At 42.2% G+C, this 15,184-nt stretch overlaps 1 protein-coding gene across 24 annotated transcripts in view; it reads right to left on the bottom strand.

Moving 5' to 3' along the window:
- The window catches only part of smtnb (smoothelin b), a 68,073-nt gene that overhangs the window by 29,496 nt on the left and 23,393 nt on the right, over window positions 1-15,184 (bottom strand). For 13 of the 24 annotated variants that reach the window (XM_036935922.2, XM_036935921.2, XM_036935929.2 and 10 more), the window contains exon 6: window positions 1,031-1,133. In XM_036935922.2, coding sequence (XP_036791817.2) covers window positions 1,031-1,133 — 103 coding nt within the window. Of the gene's footprint in view, window positions 1-1,030; window positions 1,134-11,958; window positions 12,983-15,184 lie in introns of those variants that run through there. The other 11 variants (XM_021621615.3, XM_090190726.1, XM_090190725.1 and 8 more) reach the window with 2 other exon arrangements.

Below are 15,184 nucleotides of genomic sequence, written 5' to 3'. Positions count from 1 at the left end.
CTGGACCAAATTGCATGGTGGGGGCCATGTCAAGAAAGGGTTCTGTTCTGGTATGTGCTTAAAATAGCAGATGTATTACTACTGGGTGTGGGTTCCCCTTTGAACGGGTGATGTTCCTGTTGCGTCTCATAACCCCACTACTACCAGACACTGGATGATGAGCGGGGTGTTGTGGGCTAAGGGTAAACCAGACCACATAAGGTAATTATGGTCAAAGGACCCAGCCAGGGACTGGCCAGGTTCAGGTCAACATTGGGGTAGGTTCCTGATCAGAAAAATACTTAGCTTTAGCCTTAAGAGTAAAAATAACGCAGTAGAGATGGAGTATATTGGTTCAACAAACACTTGCTCACTTTAGAGGCATTCAAATCAGTCTGGCTATAAAAACATTCTCTATTGTACTACATGCTCTCTCAAAGCCCTTTACCGGTCTTCTCTCATTCACTTTTGCATTTGTTTTTTCTGTGAGTGGGAGTGTGTGTTTACAAGTCGTAATGTCTTTGCTAAAGATAGTACACCTATAGTAAAGCATTCACTGTGTTTTACATTTAGGTTTTCTAACAGAGGTTAATGAAAATCACTACACACCCAAAGCCAGAGTCCCATGACTGTGGTGCCTCTAACCTGAAAATAAAGATGGAGGAGCTAAAAACAGTGTAAACCAATGAGACAGCCTCGGCTCCACTGCCGCCCTCTACAGCAGAATGGCTCTATTGGCTGGTTATTTTCACTAGCATGCCAGAGGAAATTGCATCTAGGTGCATAAGTGTGGAGGTACAAGCAATATTCGAATCAATGTTGTGTATAAGTGCCTATCCAAACTTGACCCTTAAGTTTAGGCAAACATGATCATATAAGCATGCCATATATAGAACAGAGCAGGAAGACAATTAACTAACTGTATGTGTCTGTCATGAGTGTGTGTGTGTGTGTGTGGGACCTATGGACTGGCTAAGGAAAAGGAACAGTCGACCACTCATATGGTCTTTGAACCTCTAAGCTCAGCCCTTTGAACAGTGCCGTTGCTCACCTGTCCTGTGCAGCTCTCTGCCCTGCTGCGTCTGGTGGCTCCGTAGCTCCCGGATCTGAGACTTGATTCTCTTTCGCTCGCTAAGCCTCTCCTTCTCTGTGTCCTGCAGAAACAATACAGGTATATAATTATAATACATGTATAATTATGTATATTTTCAATACATCATTGCTTCCATGCAGAAAGAGTCAAGACAAGGGCATTCAGTTCTTCTCACATGCTGTTCCATGCAGTATGACATAGATTGGGTACAGTCATTCAGTCAGCCCCTGCCAAGCTACAACACTGAGCTGAACCCCAACCATCCCATCCCACTCAGTGGTCTGATCAGCAAATAAGTCAAACCATCAGGTACACAAGTCCTCGGTCTGTAGGGATCAATCAGAACAGTGTGTGTGATGTCCGTGTCAAGCGCTCCTCAAAGAGAGAGGCCATGATGAGGACCAGGCCCTGCCTACCAGCTGAGATAAGATGGCGACTGCCATGCCTCCACTCTGTCCCTGCTCACCCCGGGAGAGACACAGTACACCATAACACGCCCTAAGAGCCGGCCAGGTAAATCAACCAACCCATAATGCTTTGAACCTATATGTTACACCAAGGGAGTTAGTAACTCAGCTGTAACAGCCCAGGACATAGCCTTCTGTTGAGTAATGATTGAAGTGTGCCTGACCTCTCTGAGCCCTCAGTCCTCCACCGTGGCCTGCTGTATTAGTAACGTCTGGTCCTCAGTACAGGTAGAGAAGTACACTCTGCACAGCCAGTAAAACACACTGGGTCTCATAATCTACAATAATAGAGGAAAGACACACTAGGAGGGAGACGATAGAATAGAGAGTGCAACGTTTTGGCATATGGAGAGGACATGGGAGATGCAGGGAGGTGGAGACAAAAGGAGAGAGAAGAAGAGAGGGAGACATGTAGAGGCTGCCACTGGTGCCTTTGAGCTACTCCACAGGAAGATCAGCTGTACAGACACCAAGGACAAAACACACACACACACACACACACACTTTTCCTCCTGCATAAGCTCACACACGCTCCCTTGTCTAGAATGCTCCAGTGCCCCACAAACCTTTCCACTATAGTGCATCTGTGATATTGTGTGGAAAAGGAACGTGTGGTTATATGGAGTTTCTATACATGCTTCTTTAGAAATGTATAAATAAACTTCATAGTAAGTCACTTCTTTTTAACCATAAAGCTATTTGGCATAATAAATTCAGGAATAGTAAAACCAGAGCTGTGTCTGGTTCACTGGTCTTTAAAAATGGATATCATGAGAATATATATGAAACCCTCACCCCTGTACTCCACACATACAATTATCTGTAAGGTCCCTCAGTCGAGCAGTGAATTTCAAACAGATTCAACCACAAAGACCAGAGGTTTTCCAATGCCTCGTAAAGAAGGGCACCTATTGGTAGATGGGTAAAACAAAAAAAGAAGCAGACATTGAATACCCCTTTGAGCATGGTGAAGTTATTAATTACACTCTGAATGGTGTATCAATACACCCAGTCACGACAAAGACATCCTTCCTAACTCAGTTGCCGGGGAGGGAGGAAACCGCTCAGGGATTTCACCATGAGACCAATAGTGACTTTAAAACAGTTGCAGAGTTTAATGGCTGTGATAGGAGAAAACTGAGGCTAGATCAATAACATTATAGTTACTCCACAATACTAAACTAAATTAGAGTGAAAAGAAGGATCCCTGTATTAGGGGTATGTCACGAATCCCGCCGAAGATGGTGCCTCTTCCTGTTTGGGCGACGCTCGGCGGTCGTCGTTGCCGACTTACTCGCTGCCACCGATCCCCTTTTCTGTTTCAGTTAGTTTTGTCTGATTAGTTTCACCTGTTTCTTGTTTGGGTTGTGTGCCATTTAAACCCGGTAGGCCCGAAGACTTTTGTGCGGGCCTGTTTTTCTGTTCATGGTGTGTGGATTATTGTGGATTCCGTTTTTTCGGACAGTTTCGTCCTGTTTGTTGGACTGGGTATTTATGCGCCCTTGTCTGTTCTTGGAATAAAGATCCACGTTTTGAACTACCCTGCTCTCTGCGCCTGACTCCTCCACCCACTACTCCTAGAAGCCATTACAGGGTATAAAGGTTTAAACGACATTGTGATCGTTAACGTCCAGAAAAAAAAAAAATCACAAAATCGCAGTTATCACAAAACTACCACAACTGGCCCTGATCATCATTTTTTATTTTTTACAAATACCTAATGCAACAATGCTGTAATTTTAATAGTAGGAGATATGAATCATTCAAATGACTTGCCATGCACGTCATCTTCATTAACAGTTGGAAAAATGGCTTAGTGAGACACAGCAGTGAAGTCCTGTATGGCAATACTTTGAGAAGTTAAATGAAAAGGTGATGAAAAGCAAACTTTGCAGGGTGGAATTGAGCTGCTGTGGTAGTACAGGTGTAATGCTGAACAACCTGGTCTTAGAGCATTTTGTATTATTCAGTGTGATATGTTCCATTTTGTATGCTATGTATTCATTTGTGATGTCCATCACCCATTTTGTATGATACTGTATGTTGCGAATTACATTTGGTTATGAATTTAGAAAACGCACTATATGTTACGAATTTGCAAAACGTATGATATTTTACGAATTCTAGCTAAGTGGCTGATGTTAGCTAGCTGGCTAAAATTAGCAAGGCTAGGGGTTAAGGTTAGGGTTAAGTTTAAGAGTTAGGTTAAAGGGTTAAAGTTAGGGAAAGGGTTAGCTAACATGCTAAGTAGTTGCAAAGTAGCTAAAAAGTGGTGGTAAGGTTGCTAATGAGCGAAAATGCTAAAGTTGTCTGTGACAAGATGCAAACACCACCTTTTGGTTGCTAGACATTCACGTCTCGCATTATACGTTTTTGCTTTAAGTAACCATACCAAACATGAAATATCATACTAATTTCAGTCTCCCGGATTTACGTTTACTGTGTTACCTCTAGTCTGAGACCAGGCTGTGCTGAAAGGGACGACCCAACCTGTTGCTGGCAGCAGTGAGATAAGGGACGGAGTGAGGAAATCACAGCGCTGATTACAAAAATTATTGCAGTTGATATGCAGCCATTGTCAATGGTAGAGGATGTCGGCTTCAATACCCTATTGGTATATCTAGAACCAGACTACAAGATGCCATGTCGGCCCCGATGGAGAAATTGTACAATGATGGCTCTGTAAGTGCAAGTACAAAGCGCGAGCTCTCAAACACCATACATGGCGTTAACAGATTGGTATGTGTCTATGAACATGCTGTCATACATCACTGCAACGAGCCATCACATTGATAAGAAGTGTGACATGAAGTACAGTACGTACTGACAACATGGAGGAGGCGCACGCACACAACAGAGAACCTAAAACAACATTAATAACATGGTGGCTGAGTGAGTGGGGGACAGCAGTAACGTGAGCACCATCTGGTAGGGTTTCCATTAGTTAACACAGCCACAGTCTAACATAAAAATGTATGAAAAAAATATATATTTAGTCTTAATTTAAGGTTAGACATAAGGTTAGCAGTGTGGTTAAGGTTAGGATTAAAATCACATTTTAAGAAGATACATTTTAGAAATAGGCTTTATGACTTTGTGGCTGTGGTACTTAGTGACGACCGGTAGGTAGGTAGCCAGGACTGGAGTAGATTGAACTGCATTGCCCCCTAATGGTCGAACGCAAAACCACGTATGAATCGTGAATTCACGTAATTATTATTTAAAAAAATGATGTTTAAAAGTTTAAACAATAAAGAAATGTCAGTTTAAACGGTAAGAGAAATTGTACATTTGTCAACAAAACTAAGGAGATGATTGTGGACTTCAGGAAACAGCAGAGGGAACACCCCCCTATCCACATCGATGGAACAGCAGTGGAGAGGGTAGTAAGTTTTAAGTTCCTCGGCGTACACATCACAGACAAACTGAATTGGTCCACCCACACAGACAGCATTGTGAAGAAGGCGCAGCAGCGCCTCTTCAACCTCAGGAGGCTGAAGAAATTCGTCTGGTCACCAAAAAGCACTCAAACTTCTACAGATGCACAAATCGAGAGCATCCTGTCGGGCTGTATCACCGCCTGGTACGGCAACTGCTCCGCCCACAACCGTAAGGCTCTCCAGAGGGTAGTGAGGTCCGCACAACGCATCACCGGGGCAAACTACCTGCCCTCCAGGACACCTACACCACCCGATGTCACAGGAAGGCCATAAAGATCATCAAGGACAACAACCACCCGAGCCACTGCCTGTTCACCCCGCTTTCTTCCAGAAGGCGAGGTCAGTACAGGTGCATCAAAGCTGGGACCGAGAGACTGAAAAACAGCTTCTATCTCAAGACCATCAGACTGTTAAACAGCCACCACCAACATTGAGTGGCTGCTGCCAACACACTGACTCAACTCCAGCCACTTTAATAATGGGAATTGATGTAAAATATATCACTAGCCACTTTAAACAATGCTACTTAATATAATGTTTACATACCCTACATTATTCATCTCATATGTCTACGTATATACTGTACTCTATATCATCTACTGCATCTTTATGTAATACATGTATCACTAGCCACTTTAAACTATGCCCCTTTGTTTACATACTCATCTCATATGTATATACTGTACTCGATACCATCTACTGCATCTTGCCTATGCCGTTCTGTACCATCACTCATTCACATATCTTTATGTACATATTCTTTATCCCTTTACACTTGTGTGTATAAGGTAGTAGTTTTGGAATTGTTAGTTAGATTACTCGTTGGTTATTACTGCATTGTCGGAACTAGAAGCACAAGCATTTCGCTACACTCGCATTAACATCTGCTAACTATGTGTATGTGACAAATAAAATTTGAATTGATTTGATTTGAATAAAAAAAAAAAAGACTCCAAAACATGCATCCTGTTTTCAATAAGGCACTAAAGTAAATCTGCAAGAAATGTGGCAAAAAAAATTCACTTCATGTCCTGAATACAACACGTTATGTTTGGGGCAAAACCAACACATCACTGAGTACCACTCTTCATATTTTCAAGTATAGTTGTGGCTGCATCATGTTATGGGTATGCTCGTCATCAGCAAAGACTAGGGAGTTTTAAAAATAAACAGAATAAAGCTAAGCACAGGCAGAATCCTAGAGGAAGGCCAAATATACACTGGAGTTGATTAAAGACATTGAATGTTCCTGAGTGGCCTAGCTACAGTTTTTACTTAAATCGGCTTAAATCTATGACAAGACTTGCACATGGCTGTCTAGCAATGATCAACAACCAACTTGACAGAGTTTGAAGAATAATGTGCAAATATTGTACAATCCAGGTGTGCAAAGCTCTTAGAGACTTACAGCTGTAATCGCTGCCAAAGGTGATTCCAACATGTATTGACTCAGGAGTCTGAAAACTTTTGTAAATTAGATATTTCTGTATTTGGTTTTCAATACATTTGCACATTTTGTGTCTTGTTTGATAAATTAATCAAAATGTGGAATAAGTCAAGGGGTATGAATACTTTCTGAAGGCACTGTAAACACAAACAACTGCAAACATCGAACAGTGGCTGTGTCTGAATACCCATAGTAATTAGCAAGTCGTAATGGCTCATAGGCTCCTGCCCTATCTCCTGTTTCTGTAGCGTGAGGCAGCTTGATGTACAAGTACACACCTTGGACAGGATGCTAGTCTGTTGCTGGGCCTTACCCCCAATCGATCTCCTTAATGCTGAGTGCCAAACAGATGCATCAGGTCCCATTTTTACAGTCTATGGTATGTCTCGTCCAGGAATTGAACTGCCAACCAATGTGCTCTCAAATTTCTATCGGCACTGAGCAAATTTCAGGTCTGCTGTGCGCAAACTTTAACATTGTGAAAATTCGGTGCAACTTCCGGTGCGCATTTACTGTGAACACTGAGTCTGTATCTGCTTTAAGTTACAGTTTTAACAGTGGTCAAGTAGGCTATTTGATCATAATGTAGGCTTATCAGTGTCCTACCATCAAAAACAATGGAGAAAAACGCATTCCATAACATTTTAACATGGAAATAGTGGTTATTTCATTCAGCTTACAGTAGCAGCCAACGTGTGGTGTTCAATGTAGGCCTACATTCCAAACATGCAGGGCTTGATATGTTTATCCACTTGTCCTTCAAGGAGGTGGCTGAAAATGTTTAGTTTGATTCAAGAAACCACATCATTATACAATCATTACAGAGAATCAGACAAATTATGTTACCCTCTGCCTATTGGCTACACTGCCCATTTAAGACAAAAAAAAAGCTCTTTACCTAACTCACTTTTCAAAGATGGCTAGAAATGCACTTGTAGGAAGCAATCACTCCCCTATTGCCGATTACAAATGACCTATAACTGGGCTAATAACTCACTAACTAGCAAAGGATATGAACAAATGTGCACACGTGGTTACATGTAGCTCTTGCTTTGATCTCAAAACAAGCGCATCTACTCATGACCGCTCATGCTGTAAACACAGTCCTGTTCAAAGTGAATGGTACAGATACATATGGCAATGGTCTATTTGCATATAGGCCTACTACAGCTCTGATTGGTTATGCCGCACCGTTCTGTGTAGAGTATGGGCATGAGTTGTGCATGTCAATGTGAAAGAATCCTACTCTGATGCGTTCTGCCTACAACAAAATCTCTTGCAGATAGTTTTGCATAGTTTGAATTGAAAGTGGCTAATATTGCGTTGATTCAAAACACATTTCCAACAGCAAACGTGCATAGTGTTAACGGGGAAAACTCTATAAAGTTGAGTGAAGGTCAATCCAGTGCTTCTCTGCGTGGGTTGATATTTATTCTGCGCGGCGCGCATGCGTGCAGCTTAGAGGGAACATTGCTCACAACCTTCCAATCTCAGGGCGGACACTAACCCCCGGGCCACTGAGTTGGTAAACGAATACTCACACTTGCATCCTAAAAAGTAGGCTGTTTGTGTTTTAGAGTATGTGAAATATCAAGTATACTTTAATTGGCCGTATATCACACTCATTATGGCTTTTAATCTAGTAGAATCAGAGAGTTAGAGGCAAAGCGAGAGGGTTTACTCTGCCCAAAATCTGTCCACGAAAATAAGACCGTTAAGTGAGGAATTGTTGTATGGAGGTCAATGAGAGTCAAATTTGGTCAGCAAAAAATGTAATTGCTAATTTGATCGAATAGAAGTTTTGTAATGGTTAGGCTGTTATAAATGCAATGATAAGTGGATGAAAGTGGCATTTTGGCAACTTTGGTAAAAAACATTCATATGGAAGTTGTGTTGTGCTTGTTGTTCACACCCGCAACTGCCCTTTCATTGGCTAGAATGGTCCCACCTGTTCTCGCCTCCTCCAGCTTGCCTTCCATCTTCGAGGACATGTATTTCCATTGTTAGAGCAATCACTTGACTATCTTGTCAATATAAAAGAAAATCTTTGGTAGAATTCGCTGCACATTATTGAAGAAGAGAATAGTCTTGATACCCATGCGTGTTCGACAACTGCTGATAATCAAATGAATTTGAACAATATACAATGCCTTCGGAAAGTATTCAGACCCCATGACTTTTCCCCAAAAAATGTACGTTACAGCCTTATATTAACATTTATTAAATGAAAATAATTCAGCAATCTACACACAATAACCCATAATGACAAAGCAAACAGGTTTTTAGAAATGTTTGCAAATGTATGACTAATAAAAAAACAAATACCTTATTTACATAAGGACTCAGACCGTTTGTTATGAGACTCAAAATTGAACTCAGATGCATCCTGTTTCCATTGATCATCCTTGAGATGTTTCTACAAATTGGAGTTTACTTGCGGTAAATTCAATTGATTGGACATGATTTGGAAAGGCACACAACTGTCTATTTTAGGTCCCACAGTTGATAGTACATGTCAGAGCAAAAACCAAGCCATGGCGTCGAAGGAATTGTCCGTAGAGCTCCGAGACAGGATTGTGTCAAGGCACAGATCTGGGGAAGGGTACCAAAAAAATATGTCTGCAGCATTGAAGGCCCCCAAATACACAGTGGCCTCCATCATTCTTAAATGGAAGAAGTTTGGAACCACCAAGACTCTTCCTTGAGATGGCCTTCCGGCCAAACTGATTCATCGGTTGAGAAGGGCCTTGGTCAGGGAGGTGACCAAGAACCCGATGGTCACTCTGACAGAGCTCCAGAGTTCTTATGTGGAGATGGGAGAATCTTCCAGAAGGACAACCATCTCTGCAGCACTCCACCAATCAGGACTTTATGGGAGAGTGGCTAGACGGAAGCCTCCTCAGTAAAAGGCACATGACAGCCCGCTTGGAATTTGCCAAAAGGCACCTAAAGGACTGACCATGAGAAACAAGAATCTCTGGTCTGATGAAACCAAGATCGAACTCTTTGGCCTGAATGCCAAGCGTCAGGTCTGGAGGAAACCTGGCACCATCCCTAGGGTGAAGCATGGTGGCAGCATCATGCTGTGGGGATGTTTTTCAGCGGCAGAGACTAGTCAAGATCGAGGCAAAGATGAACCGAGCAAAGAACAGAGATATTTGACGAAAACCTGGTCCAGAGCGCTCAGGACCTCCGACTGGGGCAAAGGTTCCCCTTCCAATAGGACAACAACCTTAAGCACACAGCCAAGACAACGCAGAAGTGACTTCGGGACAAGTCTCAATGTCCTTGAGTGGCCCAGTCAGAGCCCAGACTTGAACCCGATCGAACATCTCTGGAGAAATCCGAAAATAGCTGTGCAGCGACGCTCCCCATCAACCTGACAGAGCTTCAGAGGATCTGCAGAGAAAATTGGAGAAACTCCCCAAGTACAGATATACCAAGCTTGTAGCGTCATACCCAAGAAGACTCGATGCTGTAATCACTGCCAAAAGGTGCTTCAACAAAAGTACTGAGTAAAGGGTCTGAATACTTATATAAAATGTGATATTTCAGTTTTACATGTTTTTTATATATATTGGCAAACATTTCTAAAAACTTGTTTTTGCAATAAAGGTGCTGGTGGGACATTGGTGCTGTTTTCGCTAATGCGGATTCCATCTTTAAAATGCCCTGAAACTACAATGTCATCATGTTTGTGCCAGAATTACAGCAGAGTACCACTACTAATACATGTCTACCTAATGTAACGAAGCACACAGGGAGGTTAGGTTAGGGAGGGACATGTGAATTACAAGACAGGCCTAGAGCATATTTGACTCAAATCCACCAACCTCTACTCATAAAATCTGGGACACACAAACACAGCACATATTTGCTTAATGCCGGTTATCCTGGGGCTGATAAAGCTGTCAGCAGTTTGAGAAGGGTGAAAATTACAGCCTTGTGAAAATAGTTAATCAAATCAGGCTGTGATCAGAGGGAGGTGAGAGTGAACAAAGTCTGGTACCACACAAACTAGGGATGGGCACGGTTATTAGAATATCCGAACAGACTTTAGTATTCCAATACTTTTGTGAGTATTAATTTTTGCAGAAAAAAAATGTATAGGCCCATTTTAACACTAAAAAGGCTTTATGTAAATAAAAATATCCATGTTACATACAAGGGTATACCATTTTAAATGATTAATTTATTAAAATCAAAGCGGCAAGGAGACTCTAGGTGTAGCAAGTGGAGTGAGTTCCCTAACGCAATGCAAGATGGAATAAAATAGCAGAAACATTAGCGAAAGGAAAAGGAGTAGGCTCAACCAACAGGTAGGCTGTTTATTCTGAATGGGGTTGAGGAGAAAGTGAATCATGTGGCCTCAATTAGCCTAGCTACACCCCACCGGGTGCACGTTGTCTTTTTACCCTAGCACTACACGGCTGATTTAAAATAATAAAAGCTTGATGACGAGTTGGCTATTTGAATCAGCTGTGTAGTGCTAGGATGGGGTGGGGGACAGGACAGTTTGGAAAACCCTTGATTAGAGGACAGAGTGTCTAGCACACAAACAGAAAGGCTAATCAACAGCCTCTGTGTCATGTGCCACAGTCACCCAGCACCAGCAGACAACACAAACAGAAGCTTTATACTCTGTTTACTGAGGTGGAGCACTGCTCTCAGATCAGCTTAATGACGAGCCAGAACCAGCCTGTGACTGCAGGTCGGAAAAATCTCCCCAAACCTAAATAGCTGATTCAGAGAATATATCAGAGAGAAAATATAGAAGAATGAGAAGTTGCTTTAAAATATTCTCTCCCTCGGGAAGGTTCTTCATTCAAAGAAGCTGAGGGGAGATATCATTTGAGCTGGAAACACCGCTCTCCCTCTTTCCTCCGCTATCCCTCTTTCCTCCCCTTTCCCCCTCTTTTCTCCCCCTCCCCTCAGCTGCCACGACCAGGAAACAGACAAGTGCTGGTTTCACAGCTCCCACTAAACCACAGGGAACATACTTGTCACAGAGACAGACAGAAGGAAACAGAGATAAAATGGTGTGTGAGATAGAAAAAAAGAGAGAAAGAGCAGACGATCCAATCCCACGACCTGTCAATCCCAAACTGTCATTAGCAGGCTCTCTTTGGTCTCTGGTGACTGGCCCAGGCAAACAGTGCAGACCTGACAGAGTGGAACCAGAGCAGAGGCAGACCCACTCCAGTGCCCTGGCCTCATCAACTCTGTGGTCTCAGTGTTTGAGCTGGGCTCCTATTTCCTTCTGTGGTGCTCATGGTCTCACCATAAGGGTTCAGGAGGCTGTTTGTTTCGGTCAGGGTTGTATTTGTGAAAAAACTGCCCCGTAAACACACAAAAATGGCAACTGTCCACTGGCCTGACCACAGCAAGGCGTGGGCCATCTGAACTCCTCTGAACCCTCAGAGCCACAGAAACAACAATGAGGCGGAGCAGACTGAGGCACGGAGCCGTGTCAGACTACTTCACCATGCAGAGCAGTGGCAGCTTAGCTAAACCAGGGATTACTGCAGCTACCTGGGTTAGAATTGGCTCATTTTCCATGGAAACTGAATCCATCAGTCTGCAGATGAGATCAGAATGTGATGAGATCAGGCACTCCTCTCCATGCCTGCACATGGCTCGCTGAGAGACAGGGTCCTTTTCCATGACTGCATGGCAAAGCCTGAGGAACCACACACACACTCGGTCCACACTCGGTAAGTGAAATACAGTAGCAGGAATTAAGTAGCAATCATTTTTGCATCACACACACACAGCCTGGACAAGAGACAACCCACGGAGAATTTACCCATAAGCATCATTCCCATTTTTCCAGACCCCATTTTTCCAGCCCTCATTCAAAGCCCAGTTAAAGCAGTTTCTCCCTTCCTCCATCCATCTCCCTTTGTCTTGCTTTACTCTTTCTCCAGCACATATTCACTCAGTACAGAAGATGTTGGTTGCCATTATACCATTCATCATAAACTGCTCGTCTCAGTTGGTTACAGGTTTATGATCATATCAGATTAGTGAACAAACAAGACTCTCTGTCTGTCTCTGCCACCTCACCTGATCCATACTGCACACACCTGGCCACGGAGACAGATCTGATGAATAACCATTTGTAAAGTCGCCATTTACTTTAACAATAATGTGCTCAAAATACACACCTGTATACTATTTTGTATGGATTTCTGAAACCAATAGAAATAAATTATCTGAAAGGACTGCCCAATTATCCTAAAATTAAACCTCCGTTAAACTTCAGGCAGCCAGGTCCTCAGGTCTCAATGCAAAGAGAAACAAGAAACATGGATGAGTTTGTGTTAAGAGAAGTACACGGAAATTGATAAGGAAGAAAAAAAGTCTGAAAAAAATGACAGGTATTCAGAGGAGTAGACCTAGGTCTGTTAGAGTGGAAGAACTAGAATATGTAATTTACCTTCTTGGCTCTGCTGCCTGTCTGTCACCCTCTCTCTCTCGTAGTCAGGACGTCCTATACCCTGCCTCTACTCTCAGTCACCACACACACACACACACTCACCAACAGGCCACTCCCTCCACTTCCCCTCCCTTTCTGTCACCACAGGGCTCCTTCTCAGACCCTCCCTCCCTCCTTCCTTGTCTATATTCAATTCAATTCAAGGTGCTTTATTGGCACGGGAAACATATGTTAACATTGCCAAAGCAAGTGAAGTAGATAATATACTAAAGTGAAATAAACAATAAAAATGAACAATAAACATTACACTCACAGAAGTTACAAAAGAACAAAGACATTTAAAATGTCATATTACGTATATATACAGTGTTGTAACGATGTGCAAATGGTTGAAGTACAAAAGGAAAAAATAAATAACAAATATGGGTTGTATTTACAATGGTGTGTGTTCTTCACTGGTTGCCCATTTCTTGTGGCAACAGGTCACAAATCTTGCTGCTGTGATGGCACACTGTGGAATTTCACCCAGTAGATATGGGAGTTTATCAAAATCGGGCTTGTTTTCAAATTCTTTGTGGATCTGTGTAATCTGAGGGAAATATGTGTCTCTAATATGGTTTTACATCTGGGAGGAGGTTAGGAAGTGCAGCTCAGTTTCCACCTCATTTTGTGAGCAGTGTGCACATAGCCTGTCTTCTCTTGAGAGCCAGGTCTGCCTACAGCAACCTTTCTCGATAGCAAGGCTATGCTCACTGAGTCTGTACATAGTCAAAGTTTTCCTTAATTTTGTGTCAGTCACAGTGGTCAGGTATTCTGCCACTGTGTACTCTCTGTTTAGGGCCAAATAGCATTCTAGTTTGCTTAATTTTTTTTGTTAATTACTTGACACATTGGAAATAATAATCTTTCTTTTTTCTCATGATTTGGTTGGGTCTAATTGGGTTTCTGTACTGGGGCTCTGTTTGTGTTTATGAAAAGAGCCCCAGGACCAGCTGGCTTAGGGGACTCTTCTCCAGGTTCATCTCTCTGTAGGTGATAGCTTTGTTATGGAAGGTTTGGGAATCGCTTCCATTGAGGTGGTTGTAGAATTTAACGGCTCTTTTCTGGATTTTGATAATTAGCGGGTATCGGACTAATTCTGCTCTGCATGCATTATTTGGTGTTATACGTTGTACACAGAGGATATGTTTGCAGAATTTTTGCAGAAATAGCTAAATGTATTTAAAAATCGACAATTCTGTGAACTGTGCAAATTTTAAATTGAAACAATACCGGTTAGCAAAGGTGTCCTCTACCTAGAGATGACGTGCAGGAGCTTGCAGGGATTTGTAGTCTTGCATGATTTCTACTTTGATGTGAATGATCATTTTAGAATCAGAGTAAATCGAATATATGATAAAAGATAAAAGAGAGAATAACATGGTTATCTAAACGTCACCCCAGGGTAAACCTACACGAAACACAGCCCTTATGTTAAGTGCATCTAAAATTCCCTATGGGAAAAATGAATGGTGGAAAACTGATTGGAACCATTTCCCTGTTTGACCGCTAGGTTTTATGGGTATTATGACACCTTCACTTTGGGGCTCTATACAAGTTAGCAGGTCGCCTGGTTGAAAATTTACCAAATTATACTCCATTGTTTTTGCAAGTACAGAGTCTGCCTTAATTGGCATGTTACTTCAGACTAGACGCTGCACTTAGAATTCAGACTACATTAAACAAATACATATTATTTTTGTCCCACAAAAGTTATTTCTTCAAGCCAAAATTCCTTCACCCATACAGTAATTACAGTTTAGAGCTGCAACGTGTACAAAATGCACTTTCCTTACTGGCCAGAAGGAAACTTTTACCTCAGCTATCCCCTCTCAATTTAAGCACGTTCATTATAAACATAGTAATCAATAACCACTAGCAGGCCCACTGGTGTCTGGCGAAAAAAACAGAGCATGCAGCAACAGCTATGATAAATACACAAAAACTCCCACCACAGTTGGACATGTGTATACCTATTTCTCATTTGAATGTAAGATAGAAAAGATATACTGCATTGATTTGACATGCACGTAGTATGATGAATCCAGGTGAAAGCTATGATCCCTTATTGATGTCACTTGTTAAATCCACTGTAGATTAAGGGGAGGAGCCAGGTTAAAGAAGGATTTATAAGCCTTGAGACAATTGAGAATGTTTGCCATTCAGAGGGTGAATGGGCAAGACAAAAGATTTAAGTACCTTTGAACAGGGTAGGTGGTGCCAGGCGCACTGGTGTGCGTGTGTCAAGAACTGCAAGGCTGCTGGGTTTCTCACGCTCAA

Source organism: Oncorhynchus mykiss, chromosome 11, assembly GCF_057628025.1.
Source record: "Oncorhynchus mykiss isolate SJ-2025 chromosome 11, ASM5762802v1, whole genome shotgun sequence".
In the NCBI taxonomy this organism is placed as follows: domain Eukaryota; kingdom Metazoa; phylum Chordata; class Actinopteri; order Salmoniformes; family Salmonidae; genus Oncorhynchus; species Oncorhynchus mykiss.
The sequence above is the reverse complement of the archived record's forward strand: the minus strand, read 5'-3'. Positions and strand labels throughout refer to the sequence as shown.